The sequence below is a fragment of the Erpetoichthys calabaricus genome, chromosome 13 (assembly GCF_900747795.2).
Source record: "Erpetoichthys calabaricus chromosome 13, fErpCal1.3, whole genome shotgun sequence".
Classification (NCBI taxonomy): domain Eukaryota; kingdom Metazoa; phylum Chordata; class Cladistia; order Polypteriformes; family Polypteridae; genus Erpetoichthys; species Erpetoichthys calabaricus.
In genome coordinates this window covers 63,309,364-63,329,799 of record NC_041406.2, presented here as the reverse complement: position 1 = coordinate 63,329,799, position 20,436 = coordinate 63,309,364, and the positions used below count along the sequence as shown (strand labels likewise).

Sequence of the window (20,436 nt, the reverse complement as noted above, 5' to 3'; positions counted from 1 at the left end):
AAATTTTTTGAGCATGATCTATTTGAGATATTGGGGCTTGCCAGTTTATGAAAATAAAGTTAGCCAGTAGAAGTGATGGGTGGGGCACACAAAGCAGTACTGACCAATAGGGTGGGACAAATAAGTAAAGAAGGGGAGGTGTTCTGGACAGTAAAAGAGATAGGATAACATGCAGTGGAGAATGGGCTGTGAAGTGGAAGGAGGAAAGTTCAAAGTTCAAGGAAGACTAAAGCTAAAGTGTGGGTGCTGTGGCTATGGGTGTAGGTGTTGCTTTGCCAGAATCAAAAAGTGAGAGGGAGAGAGAAGTAGAGGAGGAAGTGTTGTTCTTGGGACAAGCCTGGAGCAACAGTGTCCTTTGGTCAATTTAAATGCTAACAAACCTCAGTTAAGGGGTTCCCCACAGCCAGAACAATAGGGGTTGACACTGAATTGAGTTCTGGGTATTATTTATTTTTACCTATTCTTTTATGTACAGTTCTTACTTCTCTTCTGTTTTGAGCCTCAATCCTTTATTAAAGGTTCTTCCTAATTGGTTGTCCGTGGCTTTCATGTCTTCTTTTCTCTTCCCACAAAGAGGTCAGTGCAATACATTTACAGAGAAAAAACTACATTAAAATTAAAAGTGTTTTCTCCTCTTATAAGTCAGTGGGAAACCGATGTTTTATATTATTTGAAATTGCAAAAAATCAAATTCTCAGTTAGAGGATCTGTACAAAATTTTTTCAAAACCTGGCAGGATTTAATCAATATTATTTTAGAATAAGAGAAATAACTATTACTGCATTTAACTCCCTTCTCCATCTCTTATTTACATAGATATTTACTTCTCCCTTTCTTTTGTTTAATGTTGCCTTATTAAAAAGCCTTAAGCAATTTTCCTTTAGCTAAGCTCTCCTTCTCAGGGGTGGGGTTTGATTTGTCTTCAATTTTGTTGGGTTATAAATTGATCTGTTTGTATGGAATGATTACAATGAAAATTAATAAAATAAAAATATAAAAAAAAAAAAAAATTAAAAGTGTTTAGTTCATGGCATGTGCAGCCTGTAAAAGACTTTGCTATTTGTAATAAGTTAAAGTGAAACATGATTCAGTGTTAGTACCTTATTGGCTGGCTGTGGCGTTCAGAGTAAAGCTATATTATAAAAAATGTAAAAAATCAAATTACAAAAAAAAAAAAAAAAGACAGAAGCAACTGATGAAAAACATGACAACCAATGCTTAAGTGGTTAAGTAAACTAATGGCAATTGTAAACATAAAAAAATAATACTATAGCACTACAACTCCTCACACCTCAGGTGAACATTCAAATGGTAATGAACTCAAAAGCAAATTCTTGAGTGAATGAAGTAAAAACCAACATCTAAAGCTGAGTTTAGTTCACTTGGCTTGCTACCATTATATGATACGTATGTAGTTCACATTACAAACCTAGTTTCGCAGTTTGTTAATTTTATTTGATTTTCCATCATTTTCCATTTTGTAAGTTTATTTTGTTTTATTTTATATCTTAATAGTTTGTAAAAGTTCATTACAGATCAAACAATTACATTCAAGTCTGATTGAAGCTACCATTTTTATAAGAGGTCCCATAGGAGAAATTATATTTACCGTATATACTTGTGGATAAGTTCTCCCACGGATAAGTTGGGACTCGATTTTACAGTATAATTTCTGGTATTTAATAATGTCGGTCAATAAGTCGAATGCGGAAAACTCACACTATTGGCCCAAGAGATTATGATATGCTAACGCCCACCTGAAAGAGTAACCACAGAACACAATGCCTTTTATTTCTATGTGGGTGCGGCAATGTGCTGAATCAGTGCATGATCCTAACCTCTCTCTCTCTAATGTGCCCAAATATCCAAACTATTCCGAAGCAACATTTGCACTGATTTGTGTTTTTTGTATCTCACACCCTTATACACTTTTATCATAAGAGCATCCCTTATTTATGATGGAGTGCACGATCAGAAGAAATTATGAAGTTGGTTTTAAATTAAATGTCATTGAAGTAGAGAAAGAAATTGGTAACTGCGCTGCTGCAACAAAATTTGATGCGTTTGAGAAACTGATGCAAGATCTGAGGCAAGAAGAAAAAATTTAAGTGTTGCATTTTTGAATGGGCATATAAGTCGGGGTCTGATTTTATGATCGATTTTTCGGATTTCAAGACCCGACTTATACAGTATACCACATACAATATACAGTATACAGTAAACCAAGACCCGACATATACAGTATACCAAAAATACCTATTATTCCTGTTGATTGCCCACTTCAGTTAAAAAAATTGTTTCCTGTAAAAGTTATGTTGTGCAGTGACCATCAACAAAAGCCAAGTTACTAGGAAAAGCAGCAACTGATCTACAACAGAAATGTCTTACTCGTGGGCAACTGTTATGTATCATGTTCAAGAGTAAGCAGCTCCAGTGACCTAATAACATTAGCCCCGATAAAAAACAAACACAACAAATATTGCACACAGGAAAGTACTTAGTTACACAGTACCTCTGATACATCTGATTAACTGATGGCAGTTGTCACACACGTGCATTTAGGAGGCAGTCAGAAAGCCTAAAGGTGAGTGAAACATCACGAGACAAGGGGTTGTCACGTGGTACTTACCCAAATCTCTTAATCTCTCAACAGGAAAACCAAAGAAAAATAAGACCTTCCATTTCCGGGTTCCAAAATGGCCGCCAAGACGTCACTTCCAACGCCAGCCATGACGTCACTTCCGGCTCCTGAATTCGACATTTCCTGCCAACCACTTCCTCTCCTCATTCCAATACTGTATATAAACGCCATTTTGTTTCATGTACTTTGTCAAATGCTACAATTACAAGTACTTTTGATCATTGCAACTGTTTTCTTGCTTTATTTTGTCTGTTGGACAATATACAGGGACGGTCCCCAAAACGTCTTTTTTGCGGAGCTTCTTTTTTCTTTCTTTTTCTAAGTATTTCCACACAGTATAACCAAAGCTCATTGTCTTACATAATTTTATGACTGAAACTGAGTAAACAAACAAACAAAGCACAACAATCCAGAGTACAAAAATGAATGAATGTAACAAACAACTGGGAAAATCAAGACACCCCATTATTCAATTGTAAATAGCCTGGTTGAGGTAAACCAAATGCAATGTTTAGGAAGGTCTTCTAAACGAAGGAATAATCATTTTATTAAAAATAACAGACTATGTGGCTCTTCAGGAACAAAGATGGACAGCCCTGCTGTAAGGAGCATATGATAAGGAAGAAAGAATCTAATGAAGAGGCAAAAGACAAAGCTAATGGCAGATAGGTGAAGGTAGTTGGTAATACAATCCCAAAGAGGCCCTGAGTATACTACAATGTTGGTGCAAACGCTGGTCTTACATTTGATTTTTTTAAACAAAAGGCATTAGTGGAATAAAGACAGAGATCTCTGTTGGTCAATTCTTAAACTGACAATTCAATTACATTCCTCCCCTGGTTCTTGTTTCAGAAAACATCCACTTACAGATGAGAGACAACACCTCAGAACACCGGAGTGATGAGTTGAGATGAAGGCTGTCTGTAGTAAGGACATGTAATCATGATGAGGACAGAAGTGGAGATAAGAATGAGAAGAGTATTTTAAACGTCTGAGAAGACAGTTGTTATTAAAATCCTGTGCACTTTGGTGTTGTTTTATTATTATTTTAATTTGCCCATTCCCAACCTAATATTTCTACCTAGGCCTTCCATTATGCTAGGAACAGGACTTGCAAGGGTGCCACCATGTTGTAACTATTGTTATACTGTACCTGTTCAGAGGTTCCACTCAGAAAGTTTTGATTGCTAATCTCTGATGCCAAATAAGCACAGGAAATCCAAATTAAATCACTTCACATGAATGCACATGACATGTGTGGGTTTAGGTCAGTCGTGTGAGTCAAAAAGGAAATCTTTGTGTCTGGTTTTGTGGACTCTCAACCTATTAAGATCAAGAAGACAACATAGGACATAACGCATCTTTTCAATTTTAAGTATAAATCAACCATTCATTTATTATTGTGGGTGTTGCACAAATATTAAAAAAAACACATTTGTAATGTTTCATTTGCTATTTTAAAATGCTCATCTTGCAAAAAAGGTTATACACTAAGCAGCTTGTCCGTTATATTTTTCTCATCAAATGTATTAGTTCATGTAATACTGCAGCTTTCAACATTTGTAAACTGATTTTAAAGCATCAATGATTAATGTATGCTCATGCAACACTGGAAACAATCTTTAATATTAAAAAAATATTTTGAATAAAATAGATTCTAATCCTAATAAATTACAAATTCAGTGCTTCAGTAAATTTTCTTTCTTCAGGAATACCATTTACCTAAAAGTAAACAAAAATATACATTTTAATACAGTATAAATATATAAATATAAATATACATTTCATTTACATGTTACGGGGTAATTCAAAATGATGTCCTATTCATCTGCATAACATGCACTATTTGCCAATTTTACTCTTTGAAAATGAGAATGCTTGTACCTTTATGCATTACAATTTTATTTCTGTTAAACAGAATACAGTCATTTCAAATTCTAATCATGTAGTACAGTTTTTGTTAGTTGGAGGCATCCTCAATCTGTCTTTCACTTTGGGCCTGGCCCTGATAAGACTTCTTTGTCATAACAGTTTTTTTCTAGACACATTAGCATCTTACAGTGTCTTCTTTGCCTCACCCTCCATTATCTCTGCCTTCTTTGTCTTTTAAAAGTGGGCATTCTGAACGTGAATGGGAAAATTACCAAAACATGAAATGCTGCATACTTGCCTCAAGTCGTCGAAATGTTGACATACAATAATTACCTCCTTTGATGTAAGCCATAATTAAAATAAAAAATAAAGTAATTTAGCATTGTTGGAAATAAAGTAATTTGCATTTTTCATGTGGACACAGTGAGTCACCCCTTGCTCAGAGAGTTGATAAATGAACTGTTTTTTCATACTATGATATCAAAGCTAAAGTGCAAAATTGTAAAGAGATGCAGGCCACAATAAAGCATACTAATATTATTCCTCATTTCTTTGATTGGCACATTGTGATAAGGTACAGATGCATCTTTAACCTAAACCTTCAACATCTAAAATCAATGTGAAATCAATAAAAGTGTCTGTTTCTGCTTCATTATAGGAATAACATGAGACAATATTTAGGTGTTTTGCTAAATATAAACAAACATACAGTATTATTTAAATCTCTTAACAATGATTATACTAAAAGTTTAATAAGTCAAAATGGATTAGTGTAAATAGTTAATAAAATATATCCAGGTACTTCTCTTTCCCTTTTACATCCCAAATGCATGTTATTTGGCAATCCTAAATTGGCCTTTGGAATGGTTGATGTAAATAGATGCAGGTGTTCTCTGTCCAAGATTGGTTACTTCCTTGAACTTGATATTGCAGACCGGCCCCATCCCGAATTCAAATAGTTTAAAAATGTATTATGGATGGATATACTTGCTGTTCACTGATAGGCTTTCCAATCATTATGAAATATATTTGACATGAATGGTGATGACCTTATTTCCATAACTGTAGTGAACTTTAAAATGTAGTTCCTGGACGGTTATAATGACCACAGTTGTTGCCGTGTTTTGTTAATGTTCTCATGAACTGATGGCATACATTTCCAACACTGCAGATTTTTTCATTTCTGATAACAGCAAAATATTTTGTTCATAATTTTTTCCTCAATATTTTTGTGAACAAATTAATTCATGATAAATACAAAAAGGTGCAGATGAAATCCTTTAAATGGTTGATTTCCTTGTTTTTGTAATTCATTGGTAGCTATTTAAGAAAAAATAAGCCATTAACATTTAGAATGTAGCTGTTTAAGTGTAAAGAAGCAATTAAGTGCTTTTCATCTTAGCAAGTAAGTATGCTAAAACTAAGCAAGAGATTATGTTCCACTTACGGAGATAAATTAATTCTGTTTAAAAACTGACTGAAGCAAAAATCTAAAATTCCTGTGGCCTTCCAGGAACAGAGTTTGACTCCATAGTTGATATAATTCTGAGACTGGCAGCCATATTCTGGTCATTGATAGTGAAAACAGATGAAGCCTTCAGTGCACTGTTCAATCTACATCCCTATCTTTACTCATGACCTATGAGAATATTACGTTCAAAACACCTACATAACAAGTATAAACTCTATTAAGCATAAGAAAGCGGTCAATTGAAGGAGTTTGGGCATCTACACAGAATATCCCTTGTATGCCTCTTGCACAAAGCATAAATGCCAACTCCAAAAAAACCAGGGACATAGCCAGTATATACTGGAGGGATTATATATTTTAGTTAGCCTAGAAGTGTCATTGATATTTTTTGTTTTTTTCTGTAACTAAAATAATATCCACTTTTAATAAACTTTCAGCACCTGCTTTTTAGAGTTTTCATTAAATCAGCTACTTTGTAATCCACCAATTCATTTATTTTTTGAGCTTCAAGTGTAGGGTATGAGTCAGTCAACCAAAGATGGAATACCAATCATGTGCAGGGCACATTCACACACAGACTCATACCCACTTACTCAGGACTAATTTGAAGTCAACAATCAACCCAACAGCATGTCTTTGAACTACTGAAGAAAACTTTCGTCTCTAGAGAAAACCTACACATGTAGACTTCACGTGGAAAAATAATGAGTCAAACTATCTGTGGAGCTCAATTTTTCAATATTTTTGTGAATAATTCCCAGGTTATACTTATATTGTTCTCTTGTTTTATTAAATTATTATTACAGTCGGAAAAAAAGTATTGCATTTGTTAAAATGTTAAACAGTTTCCACGTTTTTACATTTAAAGGAATACTCTACTCTAAAATTATATTTTTGTTTTGTGCCCTCGACCACCATAATCTATTGTCTATGAGGGAGAGCAAAAGCTTTAGATTTATCAAAAATTTCAATCTCCAGTTTTCAACGGATTTCGTTTTAGGGTCCACTGATATAGAAAATATTGATATCTTCATGTTGGGGGTGTGTCTGTGTGTGCATGTGTGTCTGTGTGTCGAAGCTTCTGGAGAATGATCTAGAGCTAAAATGGCTGGACAAAAAAAATACCAAACTCAAAACTTAGGTCTGTTATGAGATGACAATGTGCTGATTAGTTTTTGAGCCAAATTGTGCAAGAGAAAGGCGCACTCTGGAAAAACCTTCAAATACCCTAATTCTGAAATTAATTATGAATTCTTCTCATAAATTGCTACCATAAATTACCTATTTTATGATAAAAAAAGATCAGCATCGGAGCAGTAAATATTTACTGAAATGTTATCAAATTGTTTGGGTAACTTGGTTCCTAGGGTGCAAAGCCTACTGACACTCATGTCCAAATTTTTTTAGATGTTACTTACCCAATGTTCTTTGTAGTGGTGGCTAAGCAAAAATTTTACTCTCATGTTTACAAGAAGAAAGGAGAAAAAAATGTTTATAATAAAATGAAAGCCAATAGTAATTAGTGCTGCACACACAACAGTGAACAATGTGAAAAATGGTTATGCACAAAAGAAAAAAAATCTCACATTATTCAAGTCATTTAGTCCACATGTCTGGTACCTAGTTGTATGTTCAAAATGTACAAAATACATGCTTTTTTTCTTAAATGTTGCTAAATAATTAAAGCACTTTCAGAATACTCAGTGTAAACATCCTAAACAGTAAACTAAAGCCTCATGGGAATGACTTTTTAAATTGTTGAGCAGCCTCACCCCCTCATTCGGTGGTCAAGAGCCCTCTCTTGAATTCAAAAATGGACTCCTATAATGCTTTTATTTTCCTGCTTTAGATTTGCAAAGCTTATTCCAGAATATTTAACAATATTTTAGCAAAAAAGCAACAACTGGATAACAGACTTATAGATTATGTGATATGAGTAATATAAGACTTTTTTTTTCATAGCCATTTTTCACATCATTTGACACTGCGCTGCACTGGTTACCATTGGCTTAAGTCATAAACTTTTTTTCTCTCCTATCTGCATGAAAACATGAGATTAAAAAAAATTCTTGGCTATCATTACAAACTACATTGAGTAAGTAAATAAATATCATATATCATTTCTGGGTAAAGTATTCCTTTAAAAGCAAAGAAAAAGAACTACAGTTTTCATAGGTTCCTTCAGTAACTGGTAAACACAAAGAGAAAAAAAGTCTTTCAAATTCATTTTTACACACTGAACAGATGTCATGTTTATTTATACAGTTTTCATTTTTCTGAAAACTGTCAATTAAAAGACTGTATAAATATAAAAGTAAATATAGATTTTTTTACTGTAATACAGCATGAGTGTCTTTAGTTTTTCATTTTAAAGAACATACAATAATTTTAGGTATTATTATTGAGTGTCATGTCTTCTCTTTGTGACCTTAGTTGGAGGGCACATCACGGTACCTCTTCATACCCACTATAAATCCAAGGTTCTGACATATCCATTAAATGTCATGTTCACCTCTCTGCTTGTGTCATTCACATTAATCAATGATTTTAAACTGATTTTTTTGTCTTTAACTTAAGAAGTTTCATAATGCTAACCTGTTGTCTGCTGTTGCGGTATCGGTGTCTGGTGCTGCAGATTTCTGAAAAACAAAAATTTATATATTATATATTTTGTGGGCAAATGTGATTAATTTAATATGATTTAATTAAACCCATATTCTGCTCCACCAGAAAAATCTTACATCAGCTTACATTTTATTTTTTTACATTTTTTTAATGAAAAGAATACATATTATTTTACACATTACTACAGGGTGTCCCAAAAATGTTTACACACTTTGAATGATTATAAATACAATGCTAATTAAGACAACACTGCAACTGGTGCCATTTATTTGAACTTACTGCAGGAATCTGCAATGCAGTAAGTTCAAATAAATGGCACCAGTTTCAGTGTTGTCTTAATAAACATTGTATTTAGAATCATTCAAAGTGTTTATAATTTTTTTGGGATACCCTGTATAATTCTAGTGAGAGGTTCTTTTCAAAATAGAGCATTTTCTAAGGCCAAAATAAAAAAAATCATTTGATTATTTAAACATGCACTGTATAAATACATAAACATTTTTATGGTGGCATATTGCTGAATAACTGACAGCATCACTGAGGCACAGTAGTCAGCACTGTTGCCTGATAGTTCCAGTACCCTGGGTTTGAATCCACGTGTAAATAATGATTGTGTGAAGTCTGCATGTTCTCTGTGTGCCTGCAAGGAATTTCTGTAGGTACTCTTATTTCCTTCCACCACCCTAAAATCCTTTCCCTTAAACGTGAGAAATATAGGCTTATAATAATTTGTTCTCCAGAAAAGGCACATGTTTTTATTCCAGAGAGTAAGCAAACCTAAATACCAAAATGTCTTTTATGAGTAATAGTCTCTGGCGTACAGATGCTGAAGTCTGTTCCAAATTGCACTCAACTAACCTTACGATCAAACACGGACTCTTCTACCTGCTGTGAATGTTTTTTTTCATTGTTTTAGCAAGCTAAGTTGCCAGCTAACATTAACACTGCTCTGAAAATACCAGAGGGATGTGCAGATATCAATGTATCCAAAAAAAAAAAAAAGATTATAGATTAATGCCCACCTGATACTACACCAAAGGTTTTGATCTTGCAACTCCCACTCTTTTTCGCTCTTTCTCTCCTTTTCTTCTAGCTGAGACCTCACCGAAACTCTCTCTGTGACTTTAGACTCAATAATGCCCTAGCTTTTAAATTTACCCTTGAATTACCCTTAGGTTTGCTGGTGGATAATGTCCTTACAAACTTACAGGTTACTCCTGCAGGGTTCATTCCAAGCCACACAAAAATATTACTAACACCAATTATCATTTTATAAAAACTCGGCATGTGTGAAGTTCACTTTTGGAAAGATGAAATTTCCTGGGTATTGAAGTCTTTTCAAAATGGGTCTGAAGTAGAGACAAAGTGCCCACATTTATTGTGAGTGTCTAGGACCAAGAGATAATAACTTGAAATAAAATTTAGTCAGTGCCAAGCAAATCTCAAAGCCTGGCGATATAAAAAAATGTACTAAGTAACCAAAGCACTTCAGCAAACCAAAAATCAAAGTCAGGTTAAAACAATTTAGAATATGTATGCATGGCGTAACATTCAGGGACTTAGTTAACTGATATGAAAGTTGGAGGATTTTATGTTTTTTTGGTTACTGGTCAAAGAGTCAGTTATTACATTTTTGTTTATTGAATATTTTTATAACGGTGAGTCGTATTTAAAAATAATAGTGATAATAAAATGTAAGTTCATGCATTAGTAAGCTACATTAAATACCTGCATTTTAACAACACTTTATAATGTAATTTGTTAAAACTGGACCACAAATAAGCTTATATTGGCTCAATGGCTTTCCTACACAAAAGATTCAAATTCAAATGGTATGAAAATGGCCTTGATTGATATGCTGATAATAAATGTGGAAGGACTGTGACTAACTGTAGTTTTATTTTTCTTTTAATAACAAAAGGGATAACAAAAAATAGCACCCAATTACAACCCACCAAGCATTTAGTGCAGTAAATACAATCCCCTCTTTCTCAGCCTTACTAATAATACTACACCACTAAGTTATTCAGTAATTGTCAACTCATACTGTATCAACAATAAAATGAAATTATCATAAAAAGAAAATTAATAACACTACCATAAAATAAGAATTAGTATTTCTTCATGAAAGAAGAAAAGCACCTGAAATAAATTGTGAATCTAGCAATTACCGTTAGTTACAACACAGTAATTCATTAAAACTATCTAAAAAACTAAGAACTTGGAAATGAACTGATATACTGTATAATGACTTTGAAATTAACACACAAAAACTTTTTAAACTTACACTTTTACTGTAAAACTTAAGTAAAAAAAAATTTTGTCAATATTGCATTGAATTGTGATTCTGTGTTTGGCCTTTCATCGTGACAACGGCACGTATAACTGCACGTGATTGAATTTAGTTTCTCTCTATTAAATAAAATGACTTTTTCAAATGTTTGGCTCTGAGATTTGTAAATTGTCTTGGCAAAAGCTATTCTAACGGGAAACTGTTAATGTTTTAATACAAATGGCATATCAAATCTCATTTGTTGTTTAATGTTATCCCCTGAAGATGTACTACATTACCTTTCTTGGATACATCCTTCTTTCTATAGTAATTCATGCGGAGGAAGACCAGATGGTGTTAACGGTTGCAGATATTCTTCAGAATACTGTAAGTTGATGTTTTCATCTTCTACATGATCACCACCAACTGTTTCAGCACTGTCTACTGATACACATTTAACCAATTTGCAGTGTAACCGATTGTCATTTTTGGCGTTAATTCGTTTGACTTCATCGTTTATCGGTGCTAGGATTGCCCGTGTACTCATTTTTACTGTTGATATCCCTTCATGATGAAATTCTTCAATAAGATTTGGACATAATATGTCTTCTTTAATTACGAACTTAAAGTGAGGAAAACATTAAAATTTATAAGAGCTGAGAAAGCAAGAACTGTGTCTGTCAAAAGCATTCACACGAATGAGAGGTGAGAGTACTGTGTGCATGGTTTTCTATAGTTGAGAGGAGGGCGTGACTTGAAAACATCTCATGGTCAAAGTCTCAACTCGCGGGACTTGAAATATTCATCCAAAAGGTCTCGTCTTCCAAAAAGTCTCGTCTCGATGCAGGATTTTTTCATTATAATAGAGAGATTTTAATTTCAGTCTCAAAATATACAAAAGGAAAAACATTTTTTCAGGCCATAACCCCATCTCTTTGTCAAATGTTATACTGCTAAATAATTGCTTTAGCATGTAACAAGTTGTAGTTCTGCTCTTTCGGCTGTTAATAGCACAATTAGCCTCTTTGAGCACTGTAGAAACTGTTAAAACACAGTTCAGTCCTTGTCAAATGCCCAACAGCTGTGATATTCTGCCTGTATATTAACTGCAATCTCTATTTGTCTCCATGCTATCTTTATATTGCGTAGGAGAACTGGACCTTTATGTGGGACTAATTTGTTCAAACATCTTTGTAGCTACAGGTTGATAACGTTCATTCTTTACAATAATCAGCTGAAACCCTCCACCTGTGTCCTTGACCCAGTACCAACAGGCTTTTTTAAAGAAGTCTATGGTATCCTTATTGGTAGTGTAACATAGTGAACTCATTATTAGATGCGGGGTCTTCCCTGACTGTCTAAATACTGCAGTTATTAAACCCCTGCTCAAGAAAAATAATCTTGACTCCTCTGTCTTTGGATGTTCTCCCCATGTCTGTGTGAGTTTCATCTGGGCTTTCACCTGCAGTCCAAATTCATGCAGGGTCAGGTAGATTAGCGATGCTAAATTGGCCCTAATATGTGTGCAGTTTGTGAGTGTGTTCCCCTGCGATGGACTGGCGTCCTGTTCAAGGAATTGTTTCTTCCTTGCACCCGATACTTGCTGGGATAAGGATCCTGTGACCTTGTTTCAGATTAATCAGGTGTAGAAAATTGTACAGTATGTACCATATGATTTCGTCATAGTATTTTCAAGCTACTGCTAAGCTAAAATTTAATTATTCAGATAAAGTAAATAAATAAATTTGATGTTATATGTTAGTAATATAGGCAATTGTTTGATTAAAAAGTATTAATAATTTAAAAAAATCTTACATGGCCAATACAGTGAATGTAAAGTGTAATATTCACACAAGAAACAACTGAGTACCATATTCATCAGAAATAGAACAGAAGAGAAATCCAATACATCTGGAACATAACAGTCTTTCAAAGGCATTTAAAATGAGTCAATGGCATCACCATCTAATTAACTTAATTAGAGGGAAAAATGTTGAAAATCCTGTTCTTATTGTTCTCACAACATAAAATTAAACTGAGCACTATTAAAGTTTGCTGCATTGAAGTCTTATTAACAAGAAACTTACGTCTGTGTTTGCATTAAAGGCATGCTGGTGTTTTCATAGCTTTCTGGATGCAAAGGTGGCACAAGTTCACCGCTGACAGGGTGGAAAACAGGTAGGGTGGACAGGGGCCATGCTACTTCCCGGTTTTTGGACATGCTTCGGAGTTCCTTGGTGGACTTCTGAATGGAGCTATGGTGGGTCAGCTGAATACTGTGTCAAAAGAAAGGGGCCAAGACTCAGATTTTGACTGTGTGTTACTTGGTGTAGAATATTTATTGGCAATCAGCTGGGTATCCTGCATAAGCAGCAAAGACCTTTTAAGACATGATTCAAATTGACTGCATAGAAAATAAGAAAAACAAATAAAATATAGTATTCTTATTAATATTGCTGTTATCGCTGAAAAATAAAAAACACATTGTATGTTGCATGCCACTGTATTAACAATTGCCTATTCTTCCAGACTTCTATAACAGATACAGCACATATAACTATGATCATTTTATATAAATGATTAGATTATGCTGTGTTGTGGAGATTTTCTTTCTCCCTTTCATTTTTGCTCTATGTATAGATCAAAAACCCTGTGCTACAAGCAGCTTCTTGCATAGTGGAAAAAACCACACTGAAGAATTAATGAATGGCTCAAATTCATGAATCAGGTGTTGTGAATAAATGATATGGAAGTGAAATGAGGAAAGTAAAACAAAATAAATGGCAGCATAACAAATAAAACCACAGGAAAGAAGACACTTACTCTGAGGTTTGCATGTTTCGTTTATCCCTAGAAACAAAACAAAATTAATGAATTAAATACTAGTATTAATACTGAAAACATCAAATATTAGGCAATGGAGGCCCATCCTTAGCAAATGCTGTGTACGTGTCTATGATGGAGATAAATGGACAGCATTTGCTCTGTTTCGGAGGGTCAATGGAAGAGAGAAAAAGGTACATGTCAATAACATGAATAAAAGAGAATGTGTAAAAATGAAACAAAGATGAAGAAGAAGCAGTAATGGCACGTAAATGACATAATGATGAATGAGTAAATAGCTAAATGTTGCTTGCTGCTTTTTACAACTATGTTTAAACACTACCCTGATCTGAACTCTGCATTTCAAGTGGTGGTAACATTTCAAGTGCAAACTTCTTTTTAATAAATTCAACCCAAATTTTTAACAATTTAAGGTTGTTTTCATATAGAAAATAAATAATCACTATACATGAATCCCAATTGGGATTTCTGAAACTTAAATAATAAAGTGATAATACACAAACTTCATCACAAAAAGTGCACCCTAAAAGACAGAGTTGTAGTTTTCCATAAGAAAGAAAAGCATTTACAACATAACAAGTTCACTTACACTCCCTCTCTGCGGCAGCACATAATGTAACCGAGGATGATGAAAAGGACTGAAGCAACAGCTGATGGCACTGCCAGAGTGATCAGGAAGTCAGAGAAATAGTCCCTACTTTTGAGCATGTCAGAAGGAGGATTGTATTCTCCAAGATCAGGCAGCACTCCACTTCCAGGATCTGGCCTTTCCTTACCAACAGGGACGACTTTTGTTATATCCACCTATTAAAAAAAACTTCACTATCAGTTCTTATATAAATAATGCTTTTTAATAATGCAGAATCATTTAACATGAACTAAAAGGTCATAGACACACTTTCATTCTGTCATAATGCTTTAATATAAAGCTGAAATAACATTAATCATAATAAAGACCATTAATACCACTATTTACTGAAGACTTTGCAAGATTGTAGATGCACTGCTCTATAAGGAAAATGCTGGCTTTCATCCTGGCCAATACTGCACTGAGCAAATTTTCATCTTATGGAATATCATCAAACAAAGTATAGAATAGCAACAGCCAGTGCTGTTTAGCTTTGTCGACTTCACAACAGCATTCATCATGAAATTAGCTCCTTGCTACATGTTCCAGGGACCTCTAACAAAAATTTGCCATTCTGAATCCAGAGAGAAAATAGGTTGACAGACATCAATACCAGTATCCAACAAGGGTGCAGTTCGTCCTCGCAATGGACTTTTCCATGTAGCAGGTGGGATCTGAAGAGTGTAATTCCATGGACTGACCATGCCCATCTTATTGATCTGGACTTTGTGGATGATGTTGTGTTCATGGCTGAATTGCAACCCATTCTACAGAATATGACCATTATATTGGAACTGGAGATGCAGATGGTTGGCATCCAGATTAGCAACAAGAAGACCAAAGTTATGCAGGTGAACTGTGCCACCAAACTCTGTATTACTACAGGAAGTGTTTGACTCGAGGAGACAGCCGAGTTTACATACTTTGGTAGAAACCTTTACATCGAATGGATGCACCCACAATGATGTCTGCAGGTGAATCAGCCAAGTCATGGCAGTTTTCAAAAGAATGCACTGGATATGGACCTTAACGTTGATTGACTGAGCGATGAACATCAAACTACAGTGATCCCTCGCTATATCGCGCTTCGCCTTTCGCGGCTTCACTCCATCGCGGATTTTATATGTAAGCATATTTAAATATATATCGCAGATTTTTTGCTGGTTCGCGGATATCTGCGGACAATGGGTCTTTTAATTTCTGGTACATGCTTCCTCAGTTGGTTTGCCCAGTTGATTTCATACAAGGGACGCTATTGGCAGATGGCTGAGAAGCTAGATTGCTTACTTTTCTCTCTCTCTTGCGCTGACTATCTGTGATCCTGACATATGGGGATTGAGCAGGGGGGCTGTTCGCACACCTAGACGATACGGACGCTCGTCTAAAAATGCTGAAAGATTATCTTTACGTTGCTATCTTTTGTGCAGCTGCTTCCTGAAACGACATGCTGCACAGTGCTTCGCATACTTAAAAGCTCGAAGGGCACGTATTGATTTTTGACTGAAAAACAAACTCTGTCTCTCTCTCTCTCTCTCTCTCTCTCTCTCTCTCTCTCTCTCTCTCTCTCCCTGCTCCTGACAGAGGGGGTGTGAGCTGCCACCTTCAACAGCTTTGTGCCGCGGTGCTTCGCATACTTAAAAGCCAAACAGCCCTATTGATTTGTTTGCTAGAGATTGTTTTCTCTATCTATGTGACATTCTGTGCTCCTGACACGCACTCCTTTGAAGAGGAAGATATGTTTGCATTCTTTTAATTGTGAGACAGAACTGTCATCTCTGTCTTGTCATGGAGCACAGTTTAAACTTTTGAAAAAGAGACAAATGTTTGTTTGCAGTGTTTGAATAACGTTCCTGTCTCTCTACAACCTCCTGTGTTTCTGCGCAAATCTGTGACCCAAGCATGACAATATAAAAATAACCATATAAACATATGGTTTCTACTTCGCAGATTTTCTTATTTCGCGGGTGGCTCTGGAACGCAACCCCCGCGATGGAGGAGGGATTACTGTATTCAATAGCATCATAATACCGACTGCAACATACACTACTGAAAAGTGGAGGATAACTGAAAGCAAAGTTCAAAAGCTCAAAATCTTCCAACCACATTGCTTGGTACCACCAATTATGATTGTGTCACTAAAGATTAGGTCTTGAGGCTGAGTGAACTGCTGAGACTGACCAAATCCCTCACCATTTGCGGAATGTGTTTGGCTCAACTACACCAGATCGAAATGTATTGGACACCCCAAAAAAAGAAGAGACAAGAGGGATTACCAATCAAAACCTGAACAGTGACCGTGCAAAGAAGGATTTGGTGTCATAGACGTAGGATGAATCGATGCAACAAAGGTTGGTGCTGGAGGAAGTTTCCTGCCCTATGCACCTTAAAATGTGGGAGGAACTAAGCACTAAGCTAACTCAGAAGGTGACAGAAAATTTACTTTGCAGCATTTTATAGTACCTTAGCTGAGGTTCTTAGAATTAAACATTTGACTGTGTGGATAGTGCTTTGAGTACTGAGAAAAGCGCTATATAAATGTAATGAATTATTATCATTATTATAATATCTTTCTCTCTCTCACTCTTTTTCTCCACTTGGTTCCTGTTTTATGGCAAGTAAAATGATGGAAAGGGTTTACATGTTACCTAATCTGATACAATAAGGCATATTAATGCTGAATTTCATCTGATTAAAAATAAATAAATATGCAATAATTATTTAAACATTGAGCTCATAATTCAAAACAGTATTTCTTAGAAATGCATATCTACTTTCTGTGTGTGGTATTAGAAATTCACCCAGTATCAAACTAATACATTTATTAACTTAGTTTGTCTTCCCCAGGTCAACAAAATGTTTTTATGTTTTTAATTTGGCAGCATTCGACGTGTCTCAAGGAACATGTTCACACCATTGTACATTCATCTTCAAATCATATCTATATATAAAATAAATCAATTTTTAAATATATAAAGTACATAAAGTTCATCAACAGTAAATGTTTGTCCAACAGTCACACATGCTCCCTCTTGATGTAAATGTTTAGAAAGTTAAATAATTACCAGGGACAGTTTGCACCAATCAATATGAAACTGAGCTCGGAACTTATTATCACATGTAATAAGAGGTTCCATTTCTTGATTACATTTCAGTTGATTTTGGGGACTTTCTACTTCCTTTAGGCAAGATGAAAATGCTGCGTCAGCTCCAACCATAACATACACACTGTATAGTATGAAGGAAAAAAAAGTAAATTCCAATAATACATGTTTCTGTCACAGATAATTGACATTTGATGAAAACACCTTTAAGTTACTTATAATATATAAATGAACACTACTATATATATCAAAAAAAGTATTCTAAAAATTTATTTTCAGTGGTGTAGGATATCTGCAGAATAACTTTCACAACCTAAACACCTATGGGACCTCCTTAACACATGTCAGTTTTCTGGGATAACATTCAGTAAATCCTTCCTTCTAAATCCTGTATTCTAGACAGAACATTATAAAAAGTTTTGGAAAATAACATTGAAGATCAGGCAAAGTGAAACATTCATGGTTTCTATTACTGCAATCACCCTGCAGTTTTGGTACTGTGTGTGGGAGTAGCTCTTCACATACTACATGTGTGCCAAAGCAGCCCAGCATGAAGTACCCTTTCCCTAGGTTGTTAACCTCATGAACATGATTTCATAACTAATTTTTTCATTAAGGGATCTCAATATACCTGTTTCAAATAGATAAAGATCATGTTTTTTAACTTGTGAGTGTTCCCTTTTTGTCTCCTGACCTATTTCAGTGACTGAAAGCTTACCTTGTATACCTTCTCTAAATATAATGTTGGACTGGTATAACAGATCAAAAATCAGCAGCTCATCTGCCACTGTTTAATAAATTTAAACATCTGGTTTGATAATGATAAAATGCAATGACTAAAACAGATTGTTTAATATACCCATTAATCAATCAATCATTTTATTTACAAGAATAAGTACTGTATACTGTCTACTAATTACAGTACAAAGCATAGCCTTTACACAAAATTCTGATATTTGTACATGCTTATTCATCATTTTTTAGGCTTACCCTTCCTTTAAGTCATTAATAGGAAGTGGGATTCTTCCTCCTCTGTCCAGTGCTGAAGTGATATTAATTGCATTAAGACGTTCTGGTTGCCAAACATTTTTTACTGCTCCAAGGAAATCTCCCAGTACCTCACTAGCCAACATTTCTTCCACATTCATATTTTTTATAAAGAATTCAGCTTGATATGGAAATGGGAAATCTATAACAGGAAAAGAAAAAGATTGTTACCTAATAAGAAATGTTATCACTTTAATATCCACTATATCAGTAAACTACATAAAATTGACTCAGGGTTTTTTCTCTTTGCTCAGGTGTAGAATTACCAGTGCTGTGGCGCAATATATTTATTTAAATATAGTTTTTCCTTTCCTTCACATACATAAATATCATTTCTTCTAAGACTATGACACCATGATAAATTCCATTGAAGGGCACACCCTGCACATTAAAACAGAACAGTTGTGATGAGAATTGGCCATTCAGCTCAAAAAGCTTGTCCATGCCATTCAGCTAAATTCTCCAAAATAATAACAAGTTGAAATTTGAAGATCCCTAAAGTCTTATGCTCTACCAAACTATTTGTTATTTTAATCCATGTGTCTATGGTTCTTTGTGTGAGGAAAAGCTTTCTAACATTTGTGCAAAATCTGCCTTTTATAAGTTTCTAGCCATGTTGAATAATTTATTTTAAAGTAACACCTGGAACCCACTGTACTAGGTCTTTTCATAATTTTAGACACATACAACATATAGAGGAATATAACAGAGGATTAAATTTATTTCTTTTATAATTTAAACAGATGCAGTATATAGATGATACCAACAACAAATGTTTTTGGAAGGTTTCTCCTTCTCCTACTTTGTGACATGTTTCTGTTTCTTTCACCTCTTGCGACTCTTCCAGAGCAGTCTATCACACACACACTTGCATACGCATACATATATAGTATAAGAAAGCCAGGATGTAGGGTGCAGCAGCTACTGCAAGTATTTTAGTTCGGAAATCCATTCCGGTAATATGAAGAATTAAAGAAAAGATTCAAACGTCAAAAATATAACACTTTTCTTATTTGCAGATTTAGCCTGATTTTTTTCATTGGAGATTATGAATTGTATCTAACAAAGTAAAACTCAAAGGGATTGTTCACAAATATGAGCATTGTGCAATTTACATAATTTTGTAATATGAATCGTTTCCAAAATTTCTAAGTTTACATATACTGTATCTAAAAAGGTTATTTTTGTAATGGTATCAAAAATATGTTAAAATGAACATAAGAAAAAAATAAAGTAAAAGCTTTCTTGTTGTAATGTGTCAGCTATTCGTGGAATTGATTGCAATTATTTACAGAGATAGACTGAAAATTGCTGACTGTAAGGGTGATGGTCTTTCATGACTTACAGTACATAGAGACTGCATATGAATTTTGGTGGGAGTTTTTAACTAGAAAAAAATTATAAAATTACTAGTATAGGATTACTACATTACTGACATGATGGAGAGGTTAATTTGCCTCAATAATCTTTAGAGTTTATTTGTCCGTAGCTGTGTGCTGCTGATATTGTTAGCCAAAGCAAATGAGTCTAAGGGGAGGAGGCAGGCAAATAAAAATCATAATGTTTTTAAATGGATCTAAGAAATGTTGCCTTGAAAAAGGACACTGGAATGTACTCCTAGAGCTAGGCCTTAGAACTGCATTCACCAGTGATCACTTAGTGGCCATGTGACTCACATAGCCCAGTCAAGCTCAGTTCAAATAGGCCAGTTTACCAGTAATCTAGTGGTACAACACCAACTCAAAACATGGAGCCAGTATATTAAATACTAAAAAGTGCAAGGAGCTATTGTCAGTTTGTCATGTGTACAATAATGATTTTTTCCAGCCATCCTTAACCTATACAGTGTTTAACTCATAAAAGTTACTTGGTATTCAGACCTCTACACTACAGAATTATATATTTACAATAGGTTTGCATTCTTTGAACAATTAT

The 20,436-nt window shown here is 34.6% G+C and overlaps 1 protein-coding gene across 5 annotated transcripts in view; it reads right to left on the bottom strand.

The window, feature by feature from the left end:
• Positions 1–4,010: 4,010 nt before the first annotated feature.
• The window catches only part of sgce (sarcoglycan, epsilon), a 46,805-nt gene continuing 30,379 nt past the window's right edge, over positions 4,011–20,436 (bottom strand). For 3 of the 5 annotated variants that reach the window (XM_051935828.1, XM_028817073.2, XM_028817072.2), the window contains 8 exons: positions 18,445–18,643; positions 17,416–17,578; positions 14,315–14,529; positions 13,705–13,731; positions 12,969–13,157; positions 8,580–8,623; positions 4,812–4,849; positions 4,011–4,363 (listed from right to left, as the gene is read on the bottom strand). In XM_051935828.1, the coding sequence (XP_051791788.1) occupies positions 4,313–4,363; positions 4,812–4,849; positions 8,580–8,623; positions 12,969–13,157; positions 13,705–13,731; positions 14,315–14,529; positions 17,416–17,578; positions 18,445–18,643 (926 nt within the window). In that variant the 3' untranslated portion in view covers positions 4,011–4,312. The remainder of the gene's footprint in view (positions 4,364–4,811; positions 4,850–8,579; positions 8,624–12,968; positions 13,158–13,704; positions 13,732–14,314; positions 14,530–17,415; positions 17,579–18,444; positions 18,644–20,436) is intronic. The other 2 variants (XM_028817068.2, XM_028817069.2) reach the window with 2 other exon arrangements.